The sequence below is a fragment of the Sinocyclocheilus rhinocerous genome, unplaced genomic scaffold (assembly GCF_001515625.1).
Source record: "Sinocyclocheilus rhinocerous isolate Xijiao unplaced genomic scaffold, SAMN03320098_v1.1 scaffold836, whole genome shotgun sequence".
NCBI classification, from domain to species: domain Eukaryota; kingdom Metazoa; phylum Chordata; class Actinopteri; order Cypriniformes; family Cyprinidae; genus Sinocyclocheilus; species Sinocyclocheilus rhinocerous.
Window position 1 is genome coordinate 112,262 of NW_015648109.1, and position 15,770 is coordinate 128,031.

Sequence of the window (15,770 nt, forward strand, 5' to 3'; positions counted from 1 at the left end):
TATCCAGTTGAACCCACTAGATGCGGCGCTGCTACGTTGTTCATTCAAAATATTGCGGAAAAAGAGAACATCAATGCGGAGATGGTGTTGTTTACGTCAAAACCGAAACCAAGCCGTTCACACAGAACGCATATTTATCACATTTTCTAGAGGGACGTCTGTCACTGTTGCACTTGAGTCTCGCACAAGAGTATGTAACAATGTAAGTTCAACTTTTTAAAAACATGTCTCAAGACTTTATGGCGGTTTTTCCCCATCCTACCGCATCTCAACTTCACTTTAAATGAAGAAAGTACTCTTTGTGATTGGTTTTTGGTCCTTTGTATTAAACTATACATACATGCACGATGCTATTTTGTTTCTAATTGTTTAAGCAACTTTAATTATATAAGGTTTATAAACATTATTTTAAACATTATGCACTTTTTTCAAAGATAGTCGTGTTATTTTATTATGCTTTGAAGAAACCTGCATAATATTTTGTTCAATGCGCCCCCTTGTGGCCACAGGAGAGAAGCCAAAAGCTTTTTTTCACCTTAACTGAAATTATGCCTTTTAAATTTGAATGTAATTCGAATATTGATCATATTTAAGTACAAACTTCGAATTTAGTCTTTCAGCCATTTTGACAGCCCTAGTATGTTTGCAGTATCTACGTATATATTCTTATATATCCAACTTTATATAAAGAGCTGGGTGATAATACAGTTACATTTTGCAATGATATAAACCGTCAAGCAAAGATTTGCTATATACTATATATAGCTTTATTCAAGTATGCTGTACGTATGCAAATTAAGTTACACATACTATATACCCAATGTTATATGTAGAGCTGTGTGATATGTGTACTATTTTACCAGGTGAAGGTTATTGACCTGGGCGGTGTCAGGTGGACAGGTGTTCAGCTCCGTGTCAACTGAAGGAGATTGTGCTATTGAGGCGATCATTTCAGCGGCAGAGACGGGCTTCACTGGCTCTTTCGTGGGTTCCAGCATCCCCTGCAGACCGACAGTTGTCAAAGATGATTGATTAAACACACATGAACTCGAGAGGATGTCTAAAATAAACCAGCGTCCATCATTCCTCACACACACACACACACAGTTCGCCTAAAGCTGGGCTCCACTCACCAGACTGGCAGCATACATTGGCACAATTACAGGCTGCTTTTTATGGCCCGTGAACAGCTGAGGAGAAAGAGACAAAAACAAAAGAGGAGAGGGAAAGTTAAAGAGAAATCAGTTACAATTTCAGGAAGAACTCCGTTTCTTATATACATGACTTGAACGAATTCCATGTTTTCCCAAAACCAAACTCACAATATTTCTGGTGTCGATACCAAGGGAGCAGAGCAGTGCTTTATTGGTATGAGAGCCGCCCCATTGGTACCGGAGGCCGTAGGCATTAATAACATCCTGCAGCTGCTGCCAAACATCCCGCAGTGCCCTACAGGACCCGCAGGAGGAGACAGAGAGCGTTTCATTGACCACAGAACAATCAAGATGACTTAATTGAGATATTTGGCCCCTGGCAGCACTAAGCAAATAAACCTGTAGCTCCTCACCCATTGGTTGTCCCTTTGTCAGCATCTTCCTGTTGTGATGTGTCAGGAGGTTTGAGGAAGGTGTTAAGCGTGGTCACCTCGTCCTCCACCTGAGGAGCGAGAACCAGCTCGAAACTGGCCTGGAAAATCTTCTCCAAACGGCTGACCAGTGCAGACTTAGTAAAACAGAGAAAGAGAGAAGACAATTGTGTTGCTCAGTAAAAAGAGTGTTCAGAATAGAGGATCAAAAGACATTTATAATGTTACAAAAGATTTCTATTTCAAATAAATGCTGTTCTTTTGAATTTTATATTCATCAAAGAATCCTGAAAAAAAAAATCATGGTTTCCACAAAAATACGAAGCAGCACAATTGTTTTCAACACTGATAATAATAAATGTTTCTTGAGCAGCAAATCAGCATATTAGAATGATTTCTGAAGGATCATGTGTCACTGAAGACTGGGGTAATGATGCTGGAAATACAGCTTTGATCACAGGAATAAATTACATTTTATAATATATCCAAATAGAGCATAGTTATTTAAAATTGTAATAATATTTCACAATATTAGTTTTTACAGTATTTTTGGTCAAGTAAATGCAGCCTTGGTGAGCAGAAGACACTTTTTAAAAAACTTTTGAAGGTGTAATTTTATGACATATAAGTGTTGGTGAAAATAGCCCAGAGCAAATAGCCTTGATGCATGTATCTTGATGCTTGTTTGAGTAAGAAATGGTGTGTTGCTGGTTTTAGCATATGCTTTGTTTAGACCTAATAACTTGTGTATTGAAATGAATGAAATAAGAGACTTTTGTTTGTGCTCAATCAATCGTGCAGACAGAGTAAACCATCCGGTGCAGGTACATTCCTCAATCTGATTTAATTTCCTGCAGACGTCCGTGCCAATTTCACCGTTTAGGACAACAAAATGAAGAGCAGAATGGGGCAAAATAAAAACAGTAAATATAAACCATCAAACAGGTATTTTAAGGAATCAGACCTACCGTTGAACTTTTGTGCTCCTCCGCAGCAGTAGGGGGTGCTGTAGCTGGCTGGTTTTCATGCCAATCATCTCCGCTCTTTTCAATACCCGCCACATCCTGTTCCTGCCCGAACGTTGCCCACGATTCCCCTCCATTCTGGCTCTGATCCGGCTCAGAGAAAGCCTGCCATCCTTCGTTATCGCCGGCATCGCCCACCTGTGCAGAGCTGAAATCCGCAAAACTGTCACTTCCAGGAAAGTCCGCAAACGTCGTTGCCTCCTCACCTGCCAAAGCTGTTTTACTAGGTTCTTCTGATGTGTCAAATTCACCAAATTCATCATCTTCGGCCTCCACCGGGGCACTCGGAGCCGGTTCGTTCTGAGAGACCCCCTGCTGGTCAAAATCAGCAAATCCAGTCGCGCTAAACGAGCTGGCATCTCCAAAGTCACCGAAATCTCCAAAATCCTCATCGTCGTCCTCGGCCAGCTGGCTGTGGTCGGCTGGAGTGGCTGTCTCCTCCTGAAGCGGAGGCGAGGGTACGGATCCCGTCGTGCTAAAGTCACCGAATTCTTCAAGCGCGTCTGTCGATAGCGGCCGACCAAAGGAAGTCTCAGTTTCCGTCTCTGTTTCTAAAGTCTCATTCTCTGAGCCTTTCTCATCTGATTGTTCACCACTAGATTTATCCCCATTAGAGTCGGGCGACACCCTGTTATCACCGGTTTCGCTAAAAGTGACACCATTAAGGGCTAGCGGTTGCACTGTGCTAACAACTTCAGTAGTATCAGCTTCTAACTCCCTTTGATCTAAATCCGAGCCTTCATGGAAAGACCAGTCCCCGTTGCTGAGACTTTCAGAGTTTTCCGAAGGGAATCCAAATCTTGTGATTCTTGAGTCCCTGCTGTCGTCTCCTAAACTAGCTCCTTGCACTTCAACACTGTCGCTAACATCATTATGTGGTGGTCTGTACCCTTGATTCAAATGTTCCCAGTCTGTATCTGAAGGCTGGTTGTGTTCAGCATTTGAAAAAGCAGAGAAATCAGCAAAATCATCTGTACTGACATCAAATTCGTTGGTTTTGTGTGACATAGGCGGGCTTCCACCTTGGTCTAATGTTGCAAACCCGTTCGTGAGCACTTCAACAGTGCCATTGCGGTCAATGGCATCACTGTCAGTCCGAGACCCCGTTGCGAACTCCAGGGATGTGATGCGAGGTTGGTGCTCGCTGAACTTTTTGAGTTCCTCTACGCTAACCGTTCTGCCATTGGGCGTGCCGGTCTGGCCAGAGCCAGGCGTCACGCCGTTAGCTTTCATAGACCCTGCGGGTTGAGCGGAGAGTCCCACGATCCTTCCATTGCTCAGTAGCTCCGGTGGCGAGGTGGCGTTCAAAGCCCGAGACTGGTTGAACGTGGTGGGCGTGTCGAACTCCGAGAAGCTGGTGCTGTTCGGGACGCCGGTGAAGTCGCTGAATTCGTCGTCATCTTCCTCGATGCCGTCCTCCATCGGGGGTGGAGAGGAGGAGTACATGCGTATCACGTCAGGCTCCATGGGGCCTTGAGCAGAAACACAGCCAAGAGCTCACACCTGTGGCAAAGCAATGTACTTTAGATAAGCATCATGAAAATAACTAACAAAACATTTAAGTACAAATAGAAGGTAATATATTCTCAGGGCCTTTAATCTAATCTTATGGATCAATATTTTCCAAGTAGACACTGGCAAAAGTTTTAGGAAAACTAGATTTGTGATTGTTTGAGAAAACATTTTCTTTTCCAGGCAGAAGAAATGCGATGCATGCACAATCAAAATAAACCCGAAATTGCAACATGGCTTAGAGCGATTACTGTAAATGGCAAAATATATGATTCAATTAAATAAATACATGTGCTGCGTGTTTCAGTGTGAAAACGGCTAAATACAAGCTTGATTGTTTAACATGAATGAAGACAGACATAAATATTAGTATCATAATTAGTTACACAGTTATACTGTAAAATAAAATTATTATATTTTTCTTAAATGCTATTTTTTACTTTACAGTAAAATCCTACAATAGTAATAGTTATTATTATTTTGATTGATAATTTTATTTAGTAATAATAATAATAATAATAAAACTGATCATTGTTATAGTCATATTAATATTTAAATCACAATTGTTTTTTTAAGTCACATTGTAAAATTATCAGAAAAGTTGCAATTAGATTTTTTCCCCCAAATCGTGCAGCCCTCAGGATTAGTCCAAAACTGTAATTAGATTTAATGTGAAATGCAAAGGATCGTTTGGAAATGATTTCTGACACAGAAGCAGGAAATCAGCTCTTCTGCAACGCTGCATGTTTTAATCGCAACAGTGAGAACAGCAGGGAGTCGCTGCATTATCACTCATGCTTCCTCTTTAGTGATCTTAAGCCTCGTTTTTCTACATCAGCATCGTCCTACGTCTAATTACTGGTGTTTGCAAAGGCAAGCAACACTTTTCCTATTGCTCTACATAAGTGTCAATGCTTTTAACCCTAAATATTAAACTAGTGAGTAAATCATCGCACCATTTGTGCTTCAGTACCTCACATCATGCAGCTTTTGAGGAGACATAAATAAATCTTCTTAATCTTGACATGAATGAATAAGATGTATGCTTATTTTCTTTATACAAACCACTGATAACCATTGCAATACCACTAAACAATCGCCCTCTGTTAGCAGCGCTCATTACGATAGTGCTCAAGGGCCTATTAGAGGAACAGGTTCTTGTTGTCTAACTCAAATCAAATCACGAGAGTGAAAACAAGACAGACTGCCTTCAAATCGGACGCTAATTAAGTGCTAATGGGAGAAGTGGTGACTTAAGTGGAGCAGGGAAACCAGATCAATCCGGAAAGTCATCGCCGGGAATAAACCACAAGAATTCAGACACTGACTGAATGCAATAGTTTACAAAGGAGAGCAAAAGCACAAAACAAATAAAACAGGGCTTTTAAACGGTCTATTGTATCGCGCTGGGAGCTTCAGCAGTGCTGTTTGCTCAAAGCAGGGTCAGACAATGACAGTGACACTTGTGAAAACAGCAAGATCTTTGCCAAACCACAATTTACCTTCACACCGCTTAAGTGACCTACGTCTTACTGACATCTTATAGCATAAATACAAAACAATTTTGCTTTCAGAAAGCATAAACGGATTTCCAAATTAATTATTTACCGATTTATTTTATTGTGAATTAAAAATATGTCACGCAATACACAACTTCATAAATTAGACTGGATTGACAGTAATGCTCAACTTTCCTTTAAGAATAAAACCTTTTAAAAGGGATATAAACAGCTGATATAAATAATCATAACTGTGTATTATTTTATGATTGTTATGAAACTGCTCCTTTTAAAAACAGGACGATTAAAACAGAAAGTAAATTGTGCTAAACTACAATTTACGTTTACACCATTTTAACCACCCAAGATTTCTATAATCTAGCACAAACACAAAACTATTTTATTTTAAACACAAAAATTTAATTATTTTACTCCTTTAGTTTATGTTATTGTGAATTAAAAATGTGATACTCTTATTTTCTTATAAGGAGGACACACTACATATGTAAATATCTATAATTATAATTAAATATTAATATTACTCATATCAAGACTGTTATGTAGTAATATAACTCCCCTAATAATCATAACTGTGTATTATTTTATGATTGTTATGAAACTGCTCCTTTTAAAAACAGGACGATTAAAACAGAAAGTAAATTGTGCTAAACTACGATTTACGTTTACACCATTTTAATGATTTCTATAATCTAGCACAAACACAAAACTATTTTATTTTAAACACAAAAATGTAATTATTTTACTCCTTTAGTTTATGTTATTGTGAATTAAAAATGTGATACTCTTATTTTCTTATAAGGAGGACACACTACATATGTAAATATCTATAATTATAATTAAATATTAATATTACTCATATCAAGACTGTTATGTAGTAATATAACTCCCCTGGGGTACATAAGCAGCATTGTTTCTAAACTAAATGACAGTATTTAAGTGCATAAGACACACTTTAGGAGTAAAGTTATTAAATCAATCATCTTATTTTAATATCACAGCTGTTAAGAAACACCAGGCCTTCAGCACATAAACTAATCAAACTACTCGTTATAACTATATAAACCTGACGAGGGGATTAGTTTAGCCTAAACTATGCTTATCCTAGATTAAATCTGGATTAAACTGAATTACTGACATTTAGTCATTCGGACAAAATCAAATCGGTTTTGGGGATGTTTACATTACGGCTAGCTGCTAGCCGTTAGCCTGACCACAGCAGTGCAATTACACCTGACAGCATACAATACGGTGTTTTAATCAGTCAGAATGAGCTGCTTCTGTCTAAACAATGGCATGTAATTGCCATAAGAGTCGTGTTATTGTTTCACGAGTGATTCAGAAGAGCAAACTCGATCTGTTAGCATCCAAGCTCAGTGTAGCTTCAGAACCCATTGATTAACACGGGCGATGCTAGCAGGCTAACATTAGCACTAGCCTCGATGCTAACGGCTAGCAGTCGCGCAGCTGTCAGTCCTCATCTTACCTCACGAGTCCGGGGTGATGTGTCGCATCCTCACGAGCGCATCCCGCGCACCGGCGGCGACCATCTGGAGCATCTCCCGGACACAACGGCACGGCGCCGGTGAGATCCCGCTCTCGCTGTCAGTCTGTCTGTGTGTGTACGAGTGTGAGCGAGCGGATCCTGCTCTTTTTCCGATTATTACCCAGCATGCATCATGCGCTGGTGTGGCACTTCTGGACTCTCATGTTGATTGGGTGAGGCCAACTAAACTAAACCCAGCACTCAGATATGACCAGCCTCATGTGAGCAAAAAGGCTGCTACGTATTTTTATTCACAAAGACGCAGTGTCTACTGTGAGAAAATAATATTATAAATATGTGTAAAATTTATCATTTTTCTACTCACTATACTACTGTACTATTCTATGTATTATAAAAAATATTAATATATTAATGGCATTTTTAAATGTATATGAATATTTTTTTTATTATTTAGTTTAGTCAGTTATTGAGTAATTTATTCTTTTAAATTAATATTAAATTAATTCATCTTACTTTTTATTTATTTAATTTTATTTTTATACTGCTTTGCCTAAAGACCCAATTTATACTGCGAAAAGATAACATTATAAAATTAAATTTAATCTGGAAAATATCAAGTTTCTATTAAAATAGATTACGTTTTTTACTATTAGCATATAGTACTTTACTGTTCCATGTATTATTTATTTGTTTATTTTAATGTCATTTTTACATCTATTTATTTTAATCTATTTTTTATTTTATTTTAGTTAGGTAGTTAATTTATTTGTTCTATTCAATTCTACTTATTTATTTTTATTTATTTTAATCTCATTTTATCCTACTATTTATTATTTAATCTCTTTATTTATTGTTTTAATCTACTTTTAAAAATCTATTTTAATTTTAATTTTACACTGCTTTGCCTAAAGACCCAATTTATATATTATAAATATGAATTAAGTTGAATTAAGCTTGCATTGTTGTTTTATACTTGCTATAGAACTGTGTTGTTATTTGTACTATTTATTTGTTATTTTTATCTATTATCTATCTATCGTTAGTCTGTAACATGCAGTACAATTAAGAAACAGCTCTACTATAAGATGTAATCATCAGGAAGCAGAGCAGAGATAAGAAAGCCAACAGGAAAACCGAAGGCAAGACTGTAACAGCACAATATGCAGGAAGACCACAAGCACACAATTAAAACCATCCAGAATGGAGGAGAAAGTTTCAAGTAACAGGAATGCATTACACCAGTCAGTTGCATGTTTGAAATATCTTTCTGTATATACCAAAAACCAAACCTCAGCATAACTAAACTTAAGAACATGTTATACTGTATTGGTCAATAGTGTGTCCGGCCCTGCTGCAATCAGCCATCATCACCACTGACAATACAATATCATTAATTAGAAGCCTTTATTAATCAGGAACAATGTGTGTACAATCAAGACACACCGTGTGCTCAGAGACAATAAATACACAAAAAGCGCTGGAATGCAATGATTTTCTCCCTGATTTTATGCTGGTCTCAAGTATCAAGTATCATCAGCGGTTCATCACATCATCTCGTTAACACAGCTAATCATAAAATGCATTGCTTTTAAGTATGTTTAGGTGCTTGTCAATGGAATTACAATGGAAAGATCACTATTGCTGCAACTCTCACAGCACCGTTTAGTTTATAAACGCGTATTTAGGAAGTAAATTAACCTTAAAATAAATTAATAAATTCTGGCAGTACGTTCTTAAATAGCTATTGACTGAAGCTGTACGCTTTCAAGCGCTCTGTTGTTAGTTCAGCATCTGTATTTTTGTCACTATTGACGGCAACATTCATCTTACATTTCTCCATTTCTCTCATCTCCACTTTAACGCCGTAAAGTCAACATGAAATCCAAACGGACCGTTTTTGCTTTCTGAATGCATGCTCTTGGTCTTATTGTGATTGACTTTAATGGTATGTTTAATATTTTGTCTCATATCTCTACTGCTGTCACTTACGAGAGTGCTACAGGGATGACGTATTTTTGTAAGCCAATTTGGTTAATTTTTGTTGGCTCATTGTCCTGAAGTCAATGCTTTTTTCTTTTTTTTTTTGAATGGGTTTTTGGTTAAACGCCTAAAATAAGATCTGTGTTGAACACAAGCTCAGGATATGTTCACGTTTTAATGCGGTTGCTAACAAGTGGCTCAATGGGCTACAAAGGCTGTCAGGGACATTAAATGTCATCAAGCCAACCAGGTAACTCATCTACTCACTAGTCGCTTTCACAGCCTCATTGTGCTCTCGTGAACTGTTCGAACTCAAACTTTCAGGGAAATGTTTTTAAAGAAAGACTGAAAGAGCTGTATGAATCTTAGTGATGGTGATGTTGAAGTCACACGATCACTTTTTAGTTCGTTTGCACTTGCACCGTTTTTTTTTTTACTGTTGGCGATTTTATTTAGAATTCAAAATTTATCATAATTAACAAAACATGTAAAAAATCATAAACATTTGTAGGTCACAGAGCTTATTTTCTGCAATAATCCAAAAAATCCTATTGGGTTTTTGTCAAAGTACCAGGATGATGCATTGCAAACTTATGGGTCGGACTACAAAAATACGTCACGTAACCAACAGCCACATAGTTATTTAGCCAATCTTCTAGTACTGAACACCCACTTTTCGTAATCCTGATGGAAGGAAATCAAAGCCACTCTACGTTTTTTCTATTTTAATATCCTGTTGCACTCAAAAAACAAAATAAATGGGTTGCAAATGGTGTTTCATGTTGCCTACAGCGAATTGTGATGCTCATAAAAATAAATGCCTCCTTATAGCTCAAAATGCGGTTTCAAGTTGAGTTCAATCATCAGTTCTAGATGATTCTGAAGCGTCCTTCAGTATCGCAGACAGTCTTTAATGCTCAGAACGGATGGGCTGGTGGGGAAGCTGCTTTCATGTGACGCAGCAGACGTCAGTTGAGCTTGGTTATGGTCAGACTGCCGCTGATCTGTATGGTGTCGATGGCCGCCAGCGGCGTCACGCGATGGTAGAAGTCAATGAGCTGATGGCCGTCCACCAGCACACGGAAGCGCGGGTGCTCACAATGGATTTCAACCTGAACAACAACACAGAGAGAAAACAAACGCCATTAGAACAGGAGACTCGGCAAATTAATTCAGCTACAACTTCACATTGCATTTTCATGTTCCTGTCTAATATGTGTGTTCCGGCTGTTTAGTAAGGACCATGTGACATAAATGGTTATTTTGCCTGTTTATTTGTTGAATATTCACAAGTCACTCTATAGATTTACATTTAAGCAATTGGCAGACGCTTCTATTTAAATGAATTAACATTGCATTCAAGACGTTGCACAGTGGTGTTCAGTTGGCATGGCCCTAAACCAGCCTAAAATAAACCTATAAAGCTGACTATATCATATTTGATACGCAAAGGTCTCTAAAGATAAACATGATCAAAACTTTGCTGTTGCACACAATCTACTACATGCCTTCTGTCGTTTGGTTGATAGATTAGACTTTTTAAGCAAGTAAAATGCCTTTTAGTGTGATTGTAAAAACGTCCCCCAAGTCAGTATCAAATATGATCATCAGGCTTTTGAGGAACGTTTATTTGTTTATCTCTCAAACATCAATGTAATGCATTGAGTTATACGTTTCAAAACTAAAGAGCTTTGATCATAAAACTAAGCAAGACACATTATTGGAGATATAGAGTGACGAAGATACTTGTATCATTTTTTGTAAGTATCTGCTATACTGTTATAAAGATCTCATTGATTTACATTACAAGCTATCCGAATTTTATCTTACTTTTTGTCCTTATAAACATCAGGAACTGCACCAAATTGCAAATTTTTCCTTAGTTTGGGCCCTTTTCCTCGATATTTTCACTACATCATACTATATGAGCCATAAAAGCCTGATGTATCAAATATGATATTCAACAAAAAACGCATGCAAACTTTTAAATGTTCCATCAAATAAAAAGATTTTCTGACTATTATTACATATGTCAGGGTTTATAGGTTTAACAAGCCCTTATTATCACCAACAAGTCAACTATTTAGTAGTAGACAGCCAACCATTCAGTTTTGCAAGTGCGTATCTCTACACAACATATGACTTCATTCAGCTGAGTTCAGATGATGGTGATGAAGACACTGACCCTGAAAGGCTGCTCTGCGATGAAGGGGAAGTAGGGTATTGACCTCTCCTCCTCGCCCCAGCTATCAGAAATGCAGGCGTTTCGCAAAATCTCCCGGTCTTCGAACTGTACGCACATATCCAGAGCGACGTCCCCGCAGCCGCACGTCAGACTGATGTCAAAACTGCCCGAGAGAGAGAGAGCAGAAACATTCAACATTGAGTTCAAATTAGCAACTGAATGAACCGAAACAACAGAATACAGGAGGTCATCGTCGAGACGCTGCTTTTCTGTCAAACCTCATTCCTAGTTAAGTAGCTAGAGGCTTTGATCGCTTAAGTTATACAGATACGATGAAGCACATGACAGCTGTGTCTCTCAGGGTGTGTTCCGCACGTGTGTGAGCACTTACAGGTGTGTGTGTGTGTGTGTGTGACATAAGCTACCTGTCCGGATCTGCGTTCACGACGCCCATGATCGTGATTTTCTTCCCCGGCCTCATTCCTCCCCGGATGCCGCCGCAGAACGGCACGGCCTGTCAAACACAGCACAGCGTCATGAGACAAAACAACATGCACATACAAACAAAACCCAGTCTGTCAGGTCATTACCAGTTTCTGTTGCTCATCTTTTTGTGGTGACGTACACAGAGGCTCCCCGAAAGAACTGCTCAGATTTCTGTTTCTCTGCAGCGGATAAAGCACACCCAGGAAGTGAAGAGGCAGCAGTTTGTGCAAAAAACATGCAAATTACACGTGTTGATATGATACACAGCACAGGTGGAAACACTGATTCACGTACAAATATCCAGCTAAACTGTAATGATACAGAGAACATACAAATGCACAAAATCCAAGCTGATTTTGGGTCTGGAGCTGTCAAGCCCCCAAAGGACGAAAAGCACCAAAAAATATTGCAAAAGTACCCCATATGAACTATATTCCAAGTCTTCTGAATTTAAACCATTGTTCATTGAAAATGTGTCCATGCTGCTGGATTATTTGTCCAGTTGGCAGGAGACTATCAAGACATCTAACGACCAATGACAATTGACATAACTGAAAACTAACTTGTGTTTATGCACCAAATTCGTTCCTCACATAAAATTATTGTGTGGCTTCATAATATAATTTCAATATAGCACATCAGTCGTACGCACTACTTTTTTTGTCATGCTTGAAGCTTGACAGCTACAGTCCCCATTCACTTCCATTGTAAGAGAAGCGTCAACCTTCTCCTAAACATCTCTTCTTGTGTTCCACAGAAAGTAAGTTCAGTACATTTATATAGGTTTGGAAAGACATATAATGAAAGTGAATGGAGACTGGAGCTATCAAGCCCCCGGAGGACAAAAAGCACCATAAAAATATCCTAACAGTACCCCATATTAACTATATCCCAAGTCTTTTGACTCTGAATCATTATTCACTGAAAATCTGTGCTCTCAAATCTCAGTACGCTTATGCATATTTAAAGTCAGGTAAATATAAAGACATCCAAGAACCAATGACATTTGCTATAACTGAAAACAAACTGTTTATGCACCAAATGTGTTCCTCACACAAAACTACTGTGTCGCTTCATAAGACAATACAGCACATGAGTCGTACGCAACCTACGTTTTTTTTTTTTTTTGCCATTGGAGCTCGACAGCTCCAGTCCCCATTCACTTCCATTGTAAAAGAAATGCTAACGTTCTGCTAAACATCACCTTTCGTGTATCACAGGATTAAGTAGGTTTATACATGCTTGGATTGGAATGACACGAGGGTAAGTAAATGATGGCTATTAATTTTTTGTATACTATTCCTTTAAAACATCAATACGTGCGTATTCTCTAGTCTAGTTCGCCCTGCTGACAAACTTGTTTCCGTGTGTGAAGCAGGACACACGGCTTCCAGTCCCCAGAATGAAAATACTCACAAGTTCCTGTCGGACTGCGCTCAACTCCGCCATCTTCCACGCAGATCCACCACGAGAAGCCCGAGCGCTCGGGTTCGGTTCGGTACGGAATCCAGGACACTGATCCGCTCGGTTCGCATGTATTATTTCCAGCAGGCAGCGGAGCAACACAGAAAGAAGCGTCCGTCCAATCAGCGCGCGCCCAGCAGGTTTTGCATTGTGACGTGGGCAGGATGTTAATCCGAGCGTTTGTCTTAAAATTTAATCAGCTCTAATGACTTTAATCTGTGTTTATCGCCCTGGGACTGAGAATATTGTTCTTTTACGTCATTATATAGTGTTTGAAGCGACTTTTAAAATATCAAGTTAAATATAATATTTGATCAGCATGTTCTTGCAAACTCAGCACCTGTTCAAAAACTCAAAAATTCCTACATTTGCAAGGTATATTTTGAAAATCAAGGTATGTTAATGCAGTGTATGAAAAAATGGACTGCCATCTAACTAAACTAAAAGTAACATGGTAGCCTACTACTGTATATTTTTGGACATTTTTTTAAATGTGCAACTAAACAAAATATATTTTAAGAATGTTTTGCAACCATTTTATGAAAACATTATTTCTGAACGTCCAGTTTTAATTTTTTTTAAATGTTTTTTTTTTTTGGTCATATGAAACTTTACATTTTTATGAGTTTGCAAACATTATGGGTTGGCTGGTTTTAGCTGGTCATCCAGCCTGGTCATAGCTGGTTTGCAGGCTGGTTTTAGAGGGTTTTGGACACTTCTTTAGCTGGTCAGGCTGGGAGACCAGCTGGAACAACCCGCTAAATCCAGCTTGGTCAGGTAAACCAGCTAAAACCAGCTACTTCCAGCTTAAACCATCTAGGACCAAGTTTAGGCTGTTTTTTTTTCGATGGATTACTTTTAAATGTTCTCTGAACAGAAAACAGGAAGTAAGTAACACGTTAAATGGACATCCAGCTAAAACGGCTCAGAAAAAGTGTTCTTTCAACAATGTATAAATACGTTTTTTGTGTGTGTTCTGATGTTAACAATGTTTTTTTGTTTGTTTTTTTTATTAATAGCCAGATAACGTTGAACAAGTATTCCATTAACTTTACTGGAAGAATGTTTGTTCATAACTTAGAGAACCTTGCCAGAACGTTAGCCAAACTTCTGAGAACGATCCCGGGAAACATTTAAGTGGCATGTGGCAAGCAACCCTAGTTACCCGACTGAAAAGGAAAATCAGAAATGAACTCTCTTTATAGACCTTATGTCGCTCCGCCCCTTTTCATCGCTGCGCTTGTTGTCTTCGGTCTTCCGTTTGTATTTCCACAGCGTGAAGGTAAGGTAGTACGAATTTATGAATGCACTGCTAGTTTTGAAATCTTCCCGGTCTACAGACGTTGTTATTATGATGACATCCGCTTTGAACATTAATAAAACTTTCCTTAACTCAGTGAGTGAATCCACTCAACCAGCTAATTACTCTGCAAAAACAGGAGTTCAAAGACAAAAAACTAAAGATTGTTTTTTTGACGCATAAGGTCTATATCTTATGAATTATTCTAATTTGTAATTTGTATTTGTCATAAATCTGAATGTGAACTCAAAAAAATATATATACATCAGATTGTTCCACGACCAAATTATATGAGCTTTGCTGTTAGAATCATTAATTTCAGCTAACTATCACTTGTTCCTACTTTTATTTCTCATTGGTAAGTTTAATGGATAAGGGACACATTGGAGACGTGTTTAAATGAAACTTAAAGGGGTCATATGATGCGATTTCAATTTTTCCTTTCTCTTTGGTGTTACAAGCTCTTGGTGCATAAAGAAGATCTGTAAAGTTGCAAAGACTAAAGTCTCAAATCCAAAGAGATATTCTTTATAAAAGTTAAGAGTTAACCACGCCTACCTAAAACGGCTCGTTCGAACATGCCCCCACATATCTACATCACTATGTGGGAAGATTTGCATAACACCGCCCAAATGTTCACACAAAGAAAGAAGGCATAACTTTTATTCTCACTGTAGTATCGTTGCCGCTGCAGCCATGTCGTGAAGACACTGTGTGCTACGTTGTGAAAGCGAAACTACTTTGTTTGGTCTTCCAAAAGAGGACGATATCCGCCAACAATAATGTACAGTATGTGGAAAATAATGTGTTTTTTGAACCTTAAACCGCATAAACACTTTTCATTACACCAAATACACAAATTAATGTTCTTTTTAGCAGCATCATATGACCCCTTTAACTGAGAACTCCATAAAGTCTCTCAATCTGTGAAAGAGCAGCTTCTGAGCAATCACCGTTCGATGTGTTTAATTCTAGACGTGTAGTCATAAACATTTAATAGCCTACATATATACAGCAGACAGATTCCACATGACCATTAAATATCAGTAAGATGATGAGATATAAATAATCTGAATTTAAACCATCTGTAGACTGGTAATTCCAGCCTACGGTTGCGTAAGAGTGAAATTTGTTAACATAAACTAATTTAGAGAAAAGCCAGAGGAAATGGAAGGAAAGGATTTGCAGACAGACGTTCGTTCCACTGAG

General features: G+C 38.2%; 2 protein-coding genes across 6 annotated transcripts in view; both read right to left on the reverse strand.

Moving 5' to 3' along the window:
• The window catches only part of LOC107709613 (aftiphilin-like), a 13,598-nt gene extending 6,264 nt beyond the window's left edge, over positions 1–7,334 (reverse strand). For 2 of the 5 annotated variants that reach the window (XM_016514136.1, XM_016514133.1), the window contains exons 1-6: positions 7,126–7,334; positions 2,554–4,113; positions 1,568–1,722; positions 1,323–1,449; positions 1,134–1,190; positions 861–1,001 (exon numbers count right to left, since the gene is read on the reverse strand). In XM_016514136.1, the coding sequence (XP_016369622.1) occupies positions 861–1,001; positions 1,134–1,190; positions 1,323–1,449; positions 1,568–1,722; positions 2,554–4,077 (2,004 nt within the window). In that variant the 5' untranslated portion in view covers positions 4,078–4,113; positions 7,126–7,334. The remainder of the gene's footprint in view (positions 1–860; positions 1,002–1,133; positions 1,191–1,322; positions 1,450–1,567; positions 1,723–2,553; positions 4,114–7,125) is intronic. The other 3 variants (XM_016514137.1, XM_016514135.1, XM_016514134.1) reach the window with 3 other exon arrangements.
• Positions 7,335–9,631: 2,297 nt separating this feature from the next.
• Positions 9,632–13,430, reverse strand: LOC107709615 (galectin-related protein). Its single transcript, XM_016514139.1, has 5 exons — positions 13,214–13,430; positions 11,902–11,976; positions 11,737–11,825; positions 11,312–11,474; positions 9,632–10,238 (listed from the first exon to the last, which is right to left on the reverse strand). The coding sequence occupies exons 1-5, from the start codon at positions 13,244–13,246 to the stop codon at positions 10,095–10,097; spliced, it is 504 nt and encodes a 167-aa protein (XP_016369625.1). The 5' UTR covers positions 13,247–13,430; the 3' UTR covers positions 9,632–10,094.
• Positions 13,431–15,770: the final 2,340 nt, after the last annotated feature.

Excerpts from the sequence above, each read along its gene's own strand:
- LOC107709615 (XM_016514139.1), bottom strand. The coding sequence starts at position 13,246 with ATGGCGGAGTTGAGCGCAGTCCGACAGGAACTT. Across the intron at positions 11,977-13,213 it reads GCGCAGTCCGACAGGAACTT|AGAAACAGAAATCTGAGCAG; the intron begins GTGAGTATTTTC and ends TATCCGCTGCAG. Across the intron at positions 11,826-11,901 it reads AAGATGAGCAACAGAAACTG|GCCGTGCCGTTCTGCGGCGG; the intron begins GTAATGACCTGA and ends TGTGTTTGACAG.